Source organism: Temnothorax nylanderi, unplaced genomic scaffold (genome assembly GCF_030848795.1).
Source record: "Temnothorax nylanderi isolate EJ_2023f unplaced genomic scaffold, tnyl_v1.0 TNYL_tig0064_pilon, whole genome shotgun sequence".
Lineage (NCBI taxonomy): Eukaryota > Metazoa > Arthropoda > Insecta > Hymenoptera > Formicidae > Temnothorax > Temnothorax nylanderi.
In genome coordinates, this window is record NW_027249126.1 from 647,476 (window position 1) to 661,545 (window position 14,070).

The 14,070-nt window shown below is 38.4% G+C and overlaps 3 protein-coding genes across 3 annotated transcripts; all 3 read right to left on the reverse strand.

The window, feature by feature from the left end:
- Window positions 1–713: 713 nt before the first annotated feature.
- On the reverse strand, window positions 714–3,832 carry LOC139773573 (phosphotriesterase-related protein). The gene is made up of 7 exons (XM_071708103.1): window positions 3,446–3,832; window positions 3,103–3,262; window positions 2,754–2,944; window positions 2,478–2,636; window positions 2,081–2,245; window positions 1,761–1,981; window positions 714–1,667 (listed from the first exon to the last, which is right to left on the reverse strand). The coding sequence occupies exons 1-7, from the start codon at window positions 3,477–3,479 to the stop codon at window positions 1,533–1,535; spliced, it is 1,065 nt and encodes a 354-aa protein (XP_071564204.1). The 5' UTR covers window positions 3,480–3,832; the 3' UTR covers window positions 714–1,532.
- Window positions 3,833–4,319: 487 nt separating this feature from the next.
- On the reverse strand, window positions 4,320–6,864 carry LOC139773574 (ras-related protein Rab-32-like). Its single transcript, XM_071708104.1, has 6 exons — window positions 6,530–6,864; window positions 6,102–6,134; window positions 5,717–5,813; window positions 5,515–5,571; window positions 5,016–5,257; window positions 4,320–4,610 (listed from the first exon to the last, which is right to left on the reverse strand). Exons 1-6 carry the CDS (start codon window positions 6,660–6,662, stop codon window positions 4,489–4,491), a joined length of 684 nt encoding a protein of 227 aa, XP_071564205.1. The 5' UTR covers window positions 6,663–6,864; the 3' UTR covers window positions 4,320–4,488.
- Window positions 6,865–7,000: 136 nt separating this feature from the next.
- Window positions 7,001–13,968, reverse strand: Cdc27 (cell division cycle protein 27). The gene is made up of 13 exons (XM_071708100.1): window positions 13,733–13,968; window positions 12,684–12,759; window positions 12,427–12,574; window positions 11,963–12,343; window positions 11,570–11,894; window positions 11,142–11,330; window positions 10,814–11,060; window positions 10,547–10,727; window positions 10,092–10,317; window positions 9,863–9,990; window positions 9,443–9,764; window positions 9,217–9,364; window positions 7,001–8,992 (listed from the first exon to the last, which is right to left on the reverse strand). The coding sequence occupies exons 1-13, from the start codon at window positions 13,754–13,756 to the stop codon at window positions 8,865–8,867; spliced, it is 2,523 nt and encodes an 840-aa protein (XP_071564201.1). The 5' UTR covers window positions 13,757–13,968; the 3' UTR covers window positions 7,001–8,864.
- Window positions 13,969–14,070: the final 102 nt, after the last annotated feature.

The window sequence follows — 14,070 nt, forward strand, 5'->3', positions numbered from 1 at the left end:
TTATGTCTTAGCATGTGGAATGCATTTTGTTACATCTTGCATGTCCGTGAATTATTTAAGCAATTATAATTATTAAAAATAATAAGAAATGTGAAATAAACAAAACATTTTAATGTTAGATTATTATTAAATAAAATCTGTATGATTATTCATCCGTTGAGACGTGAAATTTGTCAGAAGAATATTTTCGTATGATATGTCAGGCGAGAGAAATGAGTTTAGTGTCGTCAAAATTGTCCATTTATACGATCAGGTTACCAGAGAAGCATGTTCGGCAAGGAGGTTACTGGAGGTATTTATCAACTCACTTGTTACCATCACGTCAATGCATCACCGACTTCTAGTTGTCGATCACAGATGGCGCTAGTGATAATGCTGCGCGCCCGCGCTTTGAATACCTCCATATACCTCTTCACTATCGTGCGCTCCTAATAATTGAGAAGAATTTTTCGGATATTTCCGACCATGTGAAATCGAATTCTTGCCTAACACCTCTCATCTGAATAAATTCTTGTGACAATTATTATGATCTTTCGAGTATTTCTACATGCAAAATCAAATTGTCGCTATTGTTTAATTATAATCTAGGATCAAAACATTTTATTTATTTGATTATTAACATATTTTTTAATTACATTCGTTTAAATAATTTACGCATATATAAAACGTCATGTATATTTGGTACTTTGGATTAAGATAATAAAATTAATAAATTGAGATTATTTATTATTCCATTTATTTTCTTCGGAAGAGCAAGATATACATGAAATTATTTTTTTAAATAATTAAATAGTTATAATATAAATGTTGCGCTAGTGTTTTGCTAACGAAAGAGGTCTTTGGAATATTTATGCAAAGTCATCTTTCTCATCAATTTAAATTTAAATTAACAAGTTTCCAGCATTGTTTAGCATCGAATTTGTTTCCAAAATTTATATATAAATCATCAAGCAGGAAATATAGTTAAAAGAGGGAAATTTTTCAAGAATTAATGCGTGCTTTTGAAATCGATATGCAGAGATTCGCAAGTTTTCGTTGAATATAATTATACATATAGCAACATTTTGTTATTGTTCATCGTCGGATTAGTCGCAGAAATGCATAAGAAACATTAACAAATTGCAAACATTTTTAAGAGAAAGAGACATCTCGAGAATCTTGCCGTTATTCGAGTCGGTATTCACAGATCCGCGTTCTCGTGAAAGCGAGTTATATAATAACATTTTAGCATTGTTTATTATTGAATTAGTCGCGGAAGTACATAACAAAGATTAACAAGCTTTAAACATTATTAAAAGAAGGAGATATCTCGAGGATTTCGCCGTTATTCGAGTCGACATACAGAGATCAGCGTTCTCGTTAAATCAAATTATATAACAAAATTTTAACATTGTTTATCACTAAATACAATTAATGAGAAAAGCAATTAAAGATTAATATATTCTATTAGTCCACAATCAATAGAAAAGTGCTATTCATGAAAATGATAGTGTTAAATTGTAAGGCAGAGCGCAGTTTGTTTCGCAAGTAAATTATTTCCGAGTAAGCCATCTCTTAGGATTTTCAACCGTTATCAATTCGATGTCTTCCTTCGTGAAGCCCTTGTTCACCATGGTCGGCAGGACGTTGTTGGCGATATGAGAGTATCCATGGCCGCCGAAATGTATCTTAAAAGGAAAAGTTAATTTATGAAAGTAATTAGAAGAAATTATAGTTTATGAAATTAAATGGCAATTAGAAAATATAAGGGAGACGCATACCAGCCGATGTTTGGTGTGTATATCGTGACTCATGAGAACTCGATCCAGTTTTTTCTCATCCTTCAGCCATGCAATACGTTTGACACGTTGTGCATCTGACAGCATATCGGCCGACGGGTTCAGCTGATAGTAAGAGCACTCGGTACCGAACAGGTCGAATTGAATGTAACATTTGGTAGTATCGGCGAATTCCATGAGTCGTTCCTTTTTTATCAACGTACCTAGCAAATAAGTTTAATTACCTGTAGCGAGACACATTCGAGTGTGCAAGTTAAAAGTCAGAAATTGATAAAGAAAAAGAAGAAATTCGTGGATCTTACGATCTATGTGAGACATAATAGCCTTGCTCGCATCGCCACCAGCCTCTTGATAGATCCTCATTATTTCCATAGGCGCAGATGCGTCTCTTCCAGGATGAAAGCTCACAGAACAACGTAACTGAGCTTGGAGCTCGCCAGTCGCACAAATGGCACGTTTTTCAAAGTCTAATTCGAATATTATAATATTTTAGTACATTACATGTATATAATATTTTAATATAATATATTATAATATATTTATAATTATATTATATATAATATAACATATTTAATATAATATATTATAATATATATGTAATATCTTAGTACAAGAATTGATGAGTAGAATCAAATGGTTCACAAATAATTATAGTAGTAATTGCGAAAAATATTTGATAGATTGTTCCAATCAGCGTACCTTCGATTGGCCAAGTACTGCCGACCTCCCCGATAAATCCTGCCTTTACATCAGGACACTCTACGCAACTCTCTTCCAATTCTTTCTGCATCAGGTTGTACATTTCTTCTTTGGTCATATTGAGAGTCGATGCATTTTGCACGCTAGCGACATAATATCCTGTGAAGTTGCAAATATGTATATAACGAATAGCAATAATGTATTATTATTTTAAATTATATAGTATTATACGCAATAATAATATTATTATTATTATATACACGTAGCATACTATACCAGTTCCCGCAATTACGTTAATTCCCAAGGACCGGCTGACGTTCTTCATTAAAGAAATATCGCGTTTCAAACCATGATTACTGTTCTCCACGATGGTTCCGCCACCGGCTTCTTTGAATAATTCTACGTCTTTATAGACAGCTTTCGCCGCGTCGCCATCGTAAAACTCCAAATTATATGAACTGCTATATCTGATACAAAACGGTTAAATCCATATTTGTCATCTTGAGTTCAATCTTTATTAATTCAACCGTTTATTTATTGATATATATGACGATTATAATAACAATTGCATGAAAACTCTTATTTTATGCGGAACTATGGAGAAAAATATTTCAATTTGACTTACGGGTACTGCCGAATGTATCCGATATTCTGAAGAGACAGACAGCCGTCAGGGAAACGTTTAAGATGCTTCGGCGGTGGTACGTAAAATTTACGAAAATCGAGAGCCAGATGTTCGTGCGTTAACGTTTTCCCGAGCTCGGACAATCGTTTGCTTCCTAGCACTGTTCCGAAAAATACAATATAATAAACTAAAGTTTTTAGAAAATATCGAAATCTGTGCAACTTAATCCAATAGAGAACAATTATCATTCTTTCTGATACAGTATTTAACGATTTACTGCATTACTCTGTGCTTCTTAATTTTTCTTACTTAAGAGATTTAATTTAGTTATTTTCTCACTTACCAGTATTCACGCTATCTGGAAGATTGTCAGTCATCGTTACTCTTTATTTTTGTTACGAATAACGAGCTCAGTAATCTAATATTGCGCCTGTACCCCACACTTCACGTCGAATTGAAAAAATGTAACTAAATACACGTTCTAGAGTTCTATGAGCTTCAGATTATTTGCCTAAGTAGCACAGGAATGTAGGCATATCTGTATGAGCTGCGTGGGACCAGGACTGACCAGGACTGACTCTGTGGGACTGCTGTGACGCGTTATATTTTCCTTCCAATCAACCTAACTCGACCTGGAGACGCTCATTATCTTTCTCCGCTCGGCGCTATTCTCAAACGCTTAAATGCTACTTAAACGTCTGATAAAATTGTTATCAGCATTGCAGCGAGTAGAACTTGTACAAACCATGTGACTTGAGCCATGTTTACATGAGCTTGCAATTTACACACAAAAATAACATACCTGCAGTCAAATCTTGATTGCTTTTAGAAATATTAGTCTTTCAATTAAAGAGACAACCACGATAAATCGTCGTAGTTATTTTTCATCAATATAATTTATTATACGATATGTAAATTTATAAAGAGAACACGAGATATATAATTGACATTGATAACGACATCTTTCATTTCTATTGAATTTCGAAAACTCTGAAAAATTTTTTATCCACCTACTTTTAATTAAAAGTTATTTCAGATTTAATTAAAGGGATATAATCATAATAAATCGTCATAGTTATTGTTTTTACGTGTAATTCATTATGTAATATCTAATATGTAAATTTATAAAGAGAACACTACGCGGCTAATAAATGATAACGGCCAGTAATGATAATGGTTATCGCGTAAAACAAATTTATATTATGACAACGCGTAAATCTTTTAAATTTAACGATATATTTTCTTAGCTTTGTTTTGCCATTACACGACAATCGTGTTCGATAATCTCTCGATTATCTGTTCTGTACGCATCTCGTTCACGTTGATTGACGTGTATGTATATACCCTCGACGATTTAAAAATGATCAGTCATGCATGCACATCGTTCTACTTGCAGCAAGTAGATTTTTCACGATTCAACGAGTTCTCGCGTAATCGGATAGAGTCCCGTATACCGTTATCGATTCTCGCACTCAGCACCTTGTCCACCAAATAGCGTACCGCTGCATCTGTGAATTTAGGGATAACGTGGAATCAGTTCTCGACTCACTGTTATTTGCATCGTGAGAGATAACAGTGAATTTTGCCTCCGGTCATATAATACAACTCTCAAAAAGAATAAATATAAAAAATATTGTACGCTACACAGAATCTAGTGATCTCGATATTCGCTACGTATTGACGATTGTAACAGTTCTTATCACGGCAGCAATGCAAGGGAAAATAAGCGCACAGTATCAACGCACAATCAAAGATTCTTGGAGTCCTTTTGTCCCTCTCTTTAATAACAATTAAAAATATTAATGACTATTATTTTCTAAATAATAACAAAGATTTAATAAGCGAAAAAATAACTTTTTAATATATAAATTTACGGGAGAGACGTTCTGGAGGCAAGCCAATCATCCACCTACCGACGTTAGTGTTGTTCTTTGCGGAAGTCGCGTACCAGGCGTGTATCTTGTTCTCCCTGCAGAACTTGGAGATCTGCTCGTCGGTGACGGCGACTGATATGTCGCATTTGTTCGCCAGGAGCACGATCGGGATGCTCGAGCCGTCTGGCAGCGTGACCTTCTCTCTGAGATCGTTCAGCCACTTCTTCATCGATTGGAAGGTCGCCGCGCGCGAGATGTCGAATACGAGAGCCGCGGCTACCCTACGTGCATGTCAAATCAACGAACGAGAAAGATCGATAAATAAAAAAATTAAATTGTAACAAATCAAAAAAACAATTAAAATTTTTCAATTGGTCAAAAAAATACAATTTTGTATCTAGTTTTGTCGGAACGAGACATACCGTTAAATTGGAGCAAAGTGTGTCTATATCTATGATAATAATAGACACATATTTAATATAGAAGAAACAAACTAATTCCGATCGAATAATAAGAAGCACGTTAAAGTCATACTTACGCGTATTTATAATAGACCCTCGTCATGTATCCGAATCGCTCGTGACCGGCAATGTCCCTGAAATATTCAGAATAAAATTATTCAGTCTTTGTAGTTGTGTACCTCGCGAGATTAAGAATAATTCCGAGGCCCGCAAAATAAGTGCGAGAGCCTTCGTGGACAATGAAATAGTGAACAATATAAATTATGCATCTACAAGTACCATAGCTGCAAGTTTATTTTAGTTTGCGGATCCCAATCGAGCGTTTTTATCGCAAAATCGGCGCCTATGGTAATCTTGTAATTCGAGGAGAACTTCCCTGGAAAAGAGGACAGTTTCGAGAGAGTGTTGCGCCGGTGAAGTGTCCGCAGTGTCATAATACCGCAGCTGCGGTGTTTGACGCACGTATATCGTTAAAACAGATAAGCCGGCTTGAACGCATTTCTTTTCCCTTCCATTCTAAGAATGCACGCCCCCACAATTATAATATCCTCTCGCGACATGCGATCCGCTTGTCTGTGACGTTTAAGATTTTCAATGGGGACTTCTTGCGGAACGATTCTGGCCGATAATGAACAAGAGCAGGAGACAAATTACAACAAATTACCTTCCGTGTATCTTCTGACCAGCGCAGTTTTGCCTAAAATAAATAAATTCTGTCAGTCTAAAGTTGGATCTATAATTCTTCTTATAGAAAGATTGAATTCCATTGAATAATATGCAAAGACATTGAAAGGCTGCATTCCGATATTCACTGTCGTACTGCAAATATTTTACGTCACGTATACTATAGATTTTCAGTACTGAAAGTTGCTGACAGTGAATATATCGAAATGCAGCCAAAATTTCATAAAAAACTTGTTTACAATTTTTTCAAAGCGTTAGGTGTTATTTATTACGAAATTAGAGAAAGAGATAAAGATTATTGGATATTAATGAACAATATTTATCTTATCTATCACGTAAGAGAAATTTATGATGCAATTCGAATATATATTAGGGGTTTATCAATCGAGAATCTTGTCCGTGACTCACCGACTCCGTAATCGCCGATGACGAGGAATTTGAAGAGGTGTTCCTTAATATGACCGAAGTTAGACAGGACGACGTCCGAGTCTCTCCTGGACCCTCGAAGGGTCATACTCGCCGCTCGGTCCGCTCGCCTCATCAATTCCCAATTCGCTTCACAACGCACTTCGCGAACCACTGTCGATTCTTGTCGGCGGCAAGAACGATAAACAGAAGAAGACGAAAGAGACGGACGACCCCGCGGGTCGACGTCCACCGTTTTGCTCCCCTCTCACCGTCTTCGTATCAGCAATCGTTCTCTCCGTTATCTCACGTTGTTGCAAACATACTGACCGTTTTTCTTATTTTTAACATACGCTACATTTTTGCGCTACGAGCTTAAAAATTACTTTTTTAATTCTCTCGCCGTGCGAAAGGTCGATCTATAAACATATATCGGAGATCGCAGGGGGTGGGAGTAGAGTCGTGAAAACAGCGTTCCGTAAAAAGTGCAGGCCTTTATTTTGCGCATACACCTCTTTGTAACGAGTAACACGGCAGCGATTGTTGACTTCGATCGAACCTTCTCGGTTTCTGTATCGCGGAGGCTTGGGGTAAAAGGCGAGCCAGACATCACATACATTACGCGTATTGGTTTCCTAAATTCTTTGGAAGATAGTTTGCGACTCCACATTTCCGCTCGGTAATAAACGTACGTGGCTCATCAAACAATAAATAAACGATTAGACGCCGTTAATAAATAACGAGATTAGACGCTAATATGCCGGATATGCAGAAAGAGCTCCCCGCTCTCGTTCCCATTCTGTTTCCCCTTCGAAGGCACGGGATGAAACGCGGAACGCGAGGGGACACGTACGAAAAAGATATAAATAAATAAATAAATCGCAAAAGGATAGAGATATAAAGGAGCGGAAGAAACAAGGGGAATATACGCGTATCTGCGTGCACCACACAGACGCATTTCTCAGTCGGCGATTTGTCTATAACTTTTTTTTTCTTTTTTTCCGTGACGTGTCTTTCGTTTAATTACGTGTACAATATAAAATGTTACAGTCACGCGCGACGGTGCCAGCGCTAGAGGGTCACAACTCAATTCGTTCGAAATTAGAGATAAACGTATATATTTATATACGCCGCTCCTCCGGATGCAACACGATTGCGATTTAGGTTGCGGGAAATCCGACGTAATTTGAGGAATAGCGACACAGTTTGCATTGTACACTTAATATTGATACGAAGACCGACGCCGTAAACGTCATAAATTCTGTCCAGCACTATTAAGAATATAATCCGACGAGTATTTCTATATATATATAGACATTTGCGAGGCGAGTTATGCTAAATTCCGGATATCGAGTCGAGATCGAAAACCGAATATGTTGTAATCGCGCGATTACTGAACCACCGAAATCGCCGTTGCGGTGTTCCGGACTCGTATATTCGATCAAATCAAGGGATCTTCATGACGAGAATTGCACGATCGTCCAGCGGCCGCTCCGACGCCGAGCGGCCAGCGGTATCTTCACAATCACTAAATCAACAATGATAATCCATACGAATAATAATGGTAATGATAGCGCTAATAGTAATAGTAATAATAGCGGTAAATACACAGTAATAATAATTTACATTTACACAAGACTCTTCCTCCTTATTCGCGAACAATTAATTATATTACCTAACTATATACGACATGCTTACGGTTATATTCGTTCATCTTTTCGCAACATGATACAGTCTCAACTCAACCGTAAATCTCTAATACCTCGTCCACGAGCGAGAATTAAATCACCCCTTCTCCTTTTATTCTTCTTGTAATCGAGCCTTTTTAAAGCCAAACGTGAAGCTCAGCTTCACGTTTCCGTCTCCTAGTCACGTTTGACTTTAAGCGGTTTTTAATTCGCGAGGAACGAGGTATAAGAGAGAGAGAGAAAGATGATTGAAGAGCGCATGAAGAAATACAAAAGGTGATCGAGCAATCGTAAAAAAATATACACAGGCGAACGCGTAATGTACAAGTCGATAAAGGGTACGACACGCGAGTCTTCTATTATCGCAAGGACACCGCATCCGTGTATATAAGAATTTCGAATTCGTGCAAGATGAAAAGAAAATTTGATGATGTGAAATAATAATATAATAACTCCTTTTAACCGAATCATGAATGGTACGGAATAGTTCGCAAAGATGTTCGACAACCGTTCAATTTAAATCAATGATCGCGCATCAGTGATTCTGTAAGCGAAACCAGGTTGACGAATGAGAAACGATTCGAATGACTGACAACGAGAATAAGGACGCTCCATATTTTTCCTCACGGAAGTTTTCTCGCATATCGTTTTCATAAACTATCGTCGCTGTCGTCGGCATGTGGCTCGACCGAGACGTTTCCGGCAAGTGGCGCGGCACTTCCTTCTCTACTGGTTTCGACATCTTGTTCCATTGAATTACTTTGTGCTTGCTGTTCATCTGTAGGAATATAATAATTTTGAATGAGAGACTCGAAATTAATTGTAAACCATTATGTTATCAATAATTCATATTTGTGACAAAGTGACATTAAATTAAACCATTTCAGTTGTCTAAGTATAAAATAGCAAATAATATATTTTTAACGCAAATAATCTCAAATTTTAATATTCTAAAAAAATTAAAATTCTATATAGCTCTCACTATATCTGATAATCATATACCTGATTGTGTCGGCGGGGAATCGTCATCTCCTTGACCAGGACTCAATATAGCCTCCTTAATTTGACTATTAACACCTTTCGGATCTAAATCCGTTGCCCAACTAAAGTACATTAACGCAAGATGGGTATTACCCAATTTTTTATGCACCTGTTTCAAAAACAAATAGGTATATTTAAATAAGAGAAATCAAGATAAAAAATTCCGTTCGATTAACTGATCTCTTACCTTTCCTATTGAATAATAGACTAGAGATTCTTTGGGTATAATGTTCTTTAGCTCCTCGAATTCTCTTAGAGCTTCCATATGTCGACCAATGGAGAAGTTGATGCTCGCGCGATGAAATTTGCACAAAGTATTATCCGGATCGTTAACTAGCGCGGTGTTCAAAGTCTTTAACGCCTGGTCGGTTTTCTTCAGAGCGTGTTGCACGACACCTATGTGGCACATCAGCGCAGAATTCTGCGGATTTATTTGTAAGGCCCGTTTAAAGTGTAACTCCGCTAAACTATATTGTTCCTGTTTCGAAAATATCGTTCCCAATCCGAACCTTCAACAATATGAAGAAAAATTTTACATATAGACTCAGAGAATAATCAAAAAGTATGAAACGTTATGATACTAATAAAATTCTTTACAAAAATTTACCATGCATTATAATGTCTGGGGTCGAGTCTGATGGCATTACGAAAAGCAGTAATTGCTTTATCTAGTTCCTCAGTCAAAACGTATTCGTGTCCTAGTAATGTATAGGCGTACGGAAAATTAGGATCCACCTAATAAATAATCAAAGAATAACACATTACTCTATGAAATAACAATCGTATGTGCATTGTTAATATTTTACCACGCTATAACTAGGACAAACGCACAGTACCTGAATAGCTCTTTGGAAAAACTTGATTGCAGTTTCGTGTTCCGTTTGCGCCGAGAAGAGATTGCCCGTGGCGCACCATGCCGCCGCCGAATTACGGTCTTGGGAAACCAGATCTTGAGCAAGTGTAGACAACTGTACTTCCGCATGTAGATGCCACAGAACGGTGCTATAAATCTCCATCAATTCTGTCCTCTGTGGCTCTAACTGTCGTACTTCGGCGAAATAACTTTGCACGAAAGAAATGAAGCAAATAGAATTTTAAAAAAGAAGGGGAAAAAAGAATGCAAATGTATCAGAAACAAAGAAAAGATCTGTTTTTTATTATACTTTCTACCCGGTTTTTTTTTTCATATTCTTGCTCCAAAGATTGAACTTATGTTTATTTCATTATAAATGGAAGAAAGCGCAGAAATAAATATATTTTTTGATAGTGATATTTAATATAAGTTTGTTACCTAGCAGCCTTCTTATAATCCATCATTTCGAAATGTGCACGAGCCATCATGGACAGTACCCAGCCTGTGTTATAGTGCTGTGTCGGCAATATACTCAATATTTCAACCGCTTGCGTACATTTGAACTGACTCAAGTGCTGATACGCCGTCCCTAAATCTCGCAATAAAGACATCAATCCTTCTGAAAAATTGCAGACAAAAACATTCAAAACCATCCTAACAAGAGAAAGACATATCAAATAAATTAATTAAATACAATTAACGTACCTGCCGATTGCTTTTGTAACGTTATCCCAGAATGAATATTATTATTTTGGGCATTGAGTGCGTTTGCGTTAGCCACAGCTTTTTCCGACGTAATCGTTTCGCTTTTCTCCTTTTCATTTCTATTCCTCTCATTTAACTCGTTAAAGTTGGCTTTGTTCAAATTCGCCTTGGCTAGTCTCGCTTTCGTCTTCCGAGACGGAGACTTTGGAGTTGCGAATTTATTCCTATTAGGTGACTTATTGTTTTCCTGAAATATATGGATCGTACCAAATTGCCGGTGAACGATAAAATGAGCGTAGCTAAAAGAATAAAAGCAAAAAAATTGTACCTTTACGGAATTGTGGCTGAAAAGTCGTGACGACCGTCTAACATTGGTACCCTGAAACGTCGGTGACGGGGGTGAAGTCGGATTAGCCGCTGTCACTGTCACAATATTGGCAGTATTGCTTGTATTACCCGACTGGGAAAATACTGATTTGCCTTGTTGCAACGGTGTTTCTTTTCTCGACATCAATTGCTGCAGAATACGAGAGCGAAAAACATTAAGTTGCCGTATTATAATGCCGACATTAGTGCTGGTCTACAACCTTGCTTTAAAGGATATTTAAGCTCTAAGCCGTAAGAAATTGACCAATCACAATGGAATTTGAGGAGAATATTCGACTAATTGGTCAATTTCTTACGGCTTAGAGCTTAAATACCCTTTAAAGCAAGGTTGTAAACCAGCACTTATAATGGCTGAGAAACTAAACTTACCCCTACATGAGCTCTTAGACTACTGACGCGTTTCGCCAAGCTCTTTTGGTCGTTGGCTTCCGTGAGAGTCGTATGCGAGGGTGGAACTGTCGGCTCAGGTGTATTGTTTTCCAGCGGCAAAATACCGAAGCTAGGCGTGAGCGGACTCATAGAATTGCTGAACATGCTGCGATAACGCGACAGTCCCTTGGTCCTCGGCGATATCGAGGAACAGTTGCTATAGTGAATTGGCGCATTTTGTGGGGTCTCCTCCATAGTGGAACACAATCGAACCTGAGGTACCTGGCCGCCATTTATCAGCGTTGGTACTGTCGTCACGGGTGTCCTGCAATGCGCAAAATAAAATGTTAATAAAAAAGGAATTATTATGTTGTATATTGTATATGTACGTACATGTTAGTGCCGTTCGACATAGGTGAATTGGCGTTATTTCCAGGTACGATAAGATCCGGTTCAGTGAAATAGTTGAGCGTGGACACGGTACCGTGGCACATAGCGAAAGAATCTAGTTTGTCTAACTGAAAAACCTTGGCGGGATCCACCTTCTCGCCGACGTTACAGAGCTCCTCGAACGAGTGCCAGAGAAAGGGATTCAATTTCAAAGCCAGCTTGTGCGCCTCGTTACCTCTCGCGGTACGCATCATTTTGTAGTAAATCTTCGCTATTATCTGCAGGGAAAAGCACGCCTGTTCTCCGAATTGAGTTATTATTTCTTCCAAATTCTTCAATTGCTTGTAATACCCGCCGATTATCGCAGCCTCTGCTTCCGCATATCTGGAAATTTTTGATAGAAAATCAATATTATGTACTCACATTATGTACAGCAGGCGAATGAAACGAGACATCACGTTACTTACTTTTCCAGATCGCAACAACATTTCGCTAGCAGAAACCTACATTGTGCTGTACTAGGCGCCTTCTGGGATAACAAGGCATAAGCTTGCCTAATCCGGCCAGAGCGATAGTAACATGTTGCCAAAAGAAACAAACTTTCTTCAGTGTCCACTGTAATAATATATCAATATCAATATGTATATATGCATAAAATCGTAAATTCATTCTTTCTACCAGAATATGACGATAAATCGATTAAAAAAAAAGTAGATGATCCTACCTTCTGCACACAACCGTTCCGCCAGGAATATAGCATCTGGATAAGCATAATGATTTAAACAGTGCCATATGGCTGCCTAAAATTGAAAAATTCAACATTTATCTCGGTAACCAATTATGCAACAGTAATATGAATTATCAAGTAAAAGAGGCAAGATGACATGCAAGAAATTATCGATAAAGATACTTATAATGTATACTCTGCCAACAATAAAATATATATTATCTATGTTCTTAGATTTCAACGTAATATTAGAAAAAACATAGATAGCTACATTATTGCACATTATAGCCCGTTATTACACGAATAATGTAATATATCAATGTTACTCAATTAACTCAATAGACCCTAAAAGCATGTTTAAAAGTGTTACCTTAATTAACCATATGTAATGCTATAAACGCTATATAATTCCGGAAACGTTTAATATCGCTATAATCTCTGAATTGATAAGATGGCATACAAACAATATGTGCTCTATCGCGTTTGATTCTGGATGCCGAACATCTCATTGTTCAGCCGATACACGCGCAATACTCATATTTACTAACATAATTTGCAAACGCAAAATAACAAGTTGAATTTCTCAACAATCTGGCGGACCACGACGGATCTGAACTCTAGAAGCAACGTTTCTCTTCCGCATTAGAGATTCTCAGTGGACCGTTTGTCAAAAATCCACAAGTACAAGGAAGTTTCGCGCTTATTCATAGCCTCGAGCTCTCCTTCGCCCCGCTCGTTCCTTTGCAGCGTGGCAAACAGACCCGAGGGCTGCACACGTCCGGAACATCAATAAAGACGGGTAGATAAGGAGCGCGAAAGAGACTGTGTCTCTGGAGACGATCCTGCCTTTAAGAGGCGACCGCGCCGTGGGAAGTCGTTCGGCGCGATCGAAGCCGTCGAGGCGCGCGCGGACGTCGTCGCGTGGATATGCGGCCCCGATATACGAAATCTCGCATGTTCACAGCGGCAACGAGGTCTCCCAACGAGAATCCAACACTTTTACTTTTTTTCCCCCCGTCACTCCGTCATTCTCTCTGCCCCGTTACCTGCACTGGCTCCTGCACGATCATCGTTCACACCTCGCGAGCGTGATCATAAAAGAACGTTCGGCCCTCCTCGGGCGCGCCTCGGTGAGAATTTAATGGCGAGATATTCCCAAGTCTTCGGGGGGGCACGACTCTGGTGTGTGTATAAAAATCTCTCAGGAGTCCATCTTTGCTTCGATTCTTTTGAAGCGAGCGACTGCTCAGTGTGGCTCTCTCGGCTCTCGCCTCTCGCACGGGTCGAAGGGCCGCCAACCGCGACCTCGGCGCGCCGGAAATTGGGGGCTTCGCGATCGAATTTTGCGTGCGATTGGCAGTGCGACGAGTGGCGACGAGCGACG

Excerpts from the sequence above, each read along its gene's own strand:
- LOC139773573 (XM_071708103.1), bottom strand. The coding sequence starts at position 3,479 with ATGACTGACAATCTTCCAGATAGCGTGAATACTG. Across the intron at positions 2,637-2,753 it reads TAACGTAATTGCGGGAACTG|GATATTATGTCGCTAGCGTG; the intron begins GTATAGTATGCT and ends GCAACTTCACAG. Across the intron at positions 1,668-1,760 it reads TACACACCAAACATCGGCTG|ATACATTTCGGCGGCCATGG; the intron begins GTATGCGTCTCC and ends TTTCCTTTTAAG.
- LOC139773574 (XM_071708104.1), bottom strand. The coding sequence starts at position 6,662 with ATGAGGCGAGCGGACCGAGCGGCGAGTATGACCCTTCGAGGGTCCAGG. Across the intron at positions 5,258-5,514 it reads AGGGTCTATTATAAATACGC|GGTAGCCGCGGCTCTCGTAT; the intron begins GTAAGTATGACT and ends ACATGCACGTAG. Across the intron at positions 4,611-5,015 it reads AAAGAACAACACTAACGTCG|ATGCAGCGGTACGCTATTTG; the intron begins GTAGGTGGATGA and ends CTAAATTCACAG.
- Cdc27 (XM_071708100.1), bottom strand. The coding sequence starts at position 13,756 with ATGATCGTGCAGGAGCCAGTGCAG. Across the intron at positions 11,061-11,141 it reads TCAGCCACAATTCCGTAAAG|GAAAACAATAAGTCACCTAA; the intron begins GTACAATTTTTT and ends CATATATTTCAG. Across the intron at positions 9,991-10,091 it reads TTTTCCAAAGAGCTATTCAG|GTGGATCCTAATTTTCCGTA; the intron begins GTACTGTGCGTT and ends ATTATTTATTAG.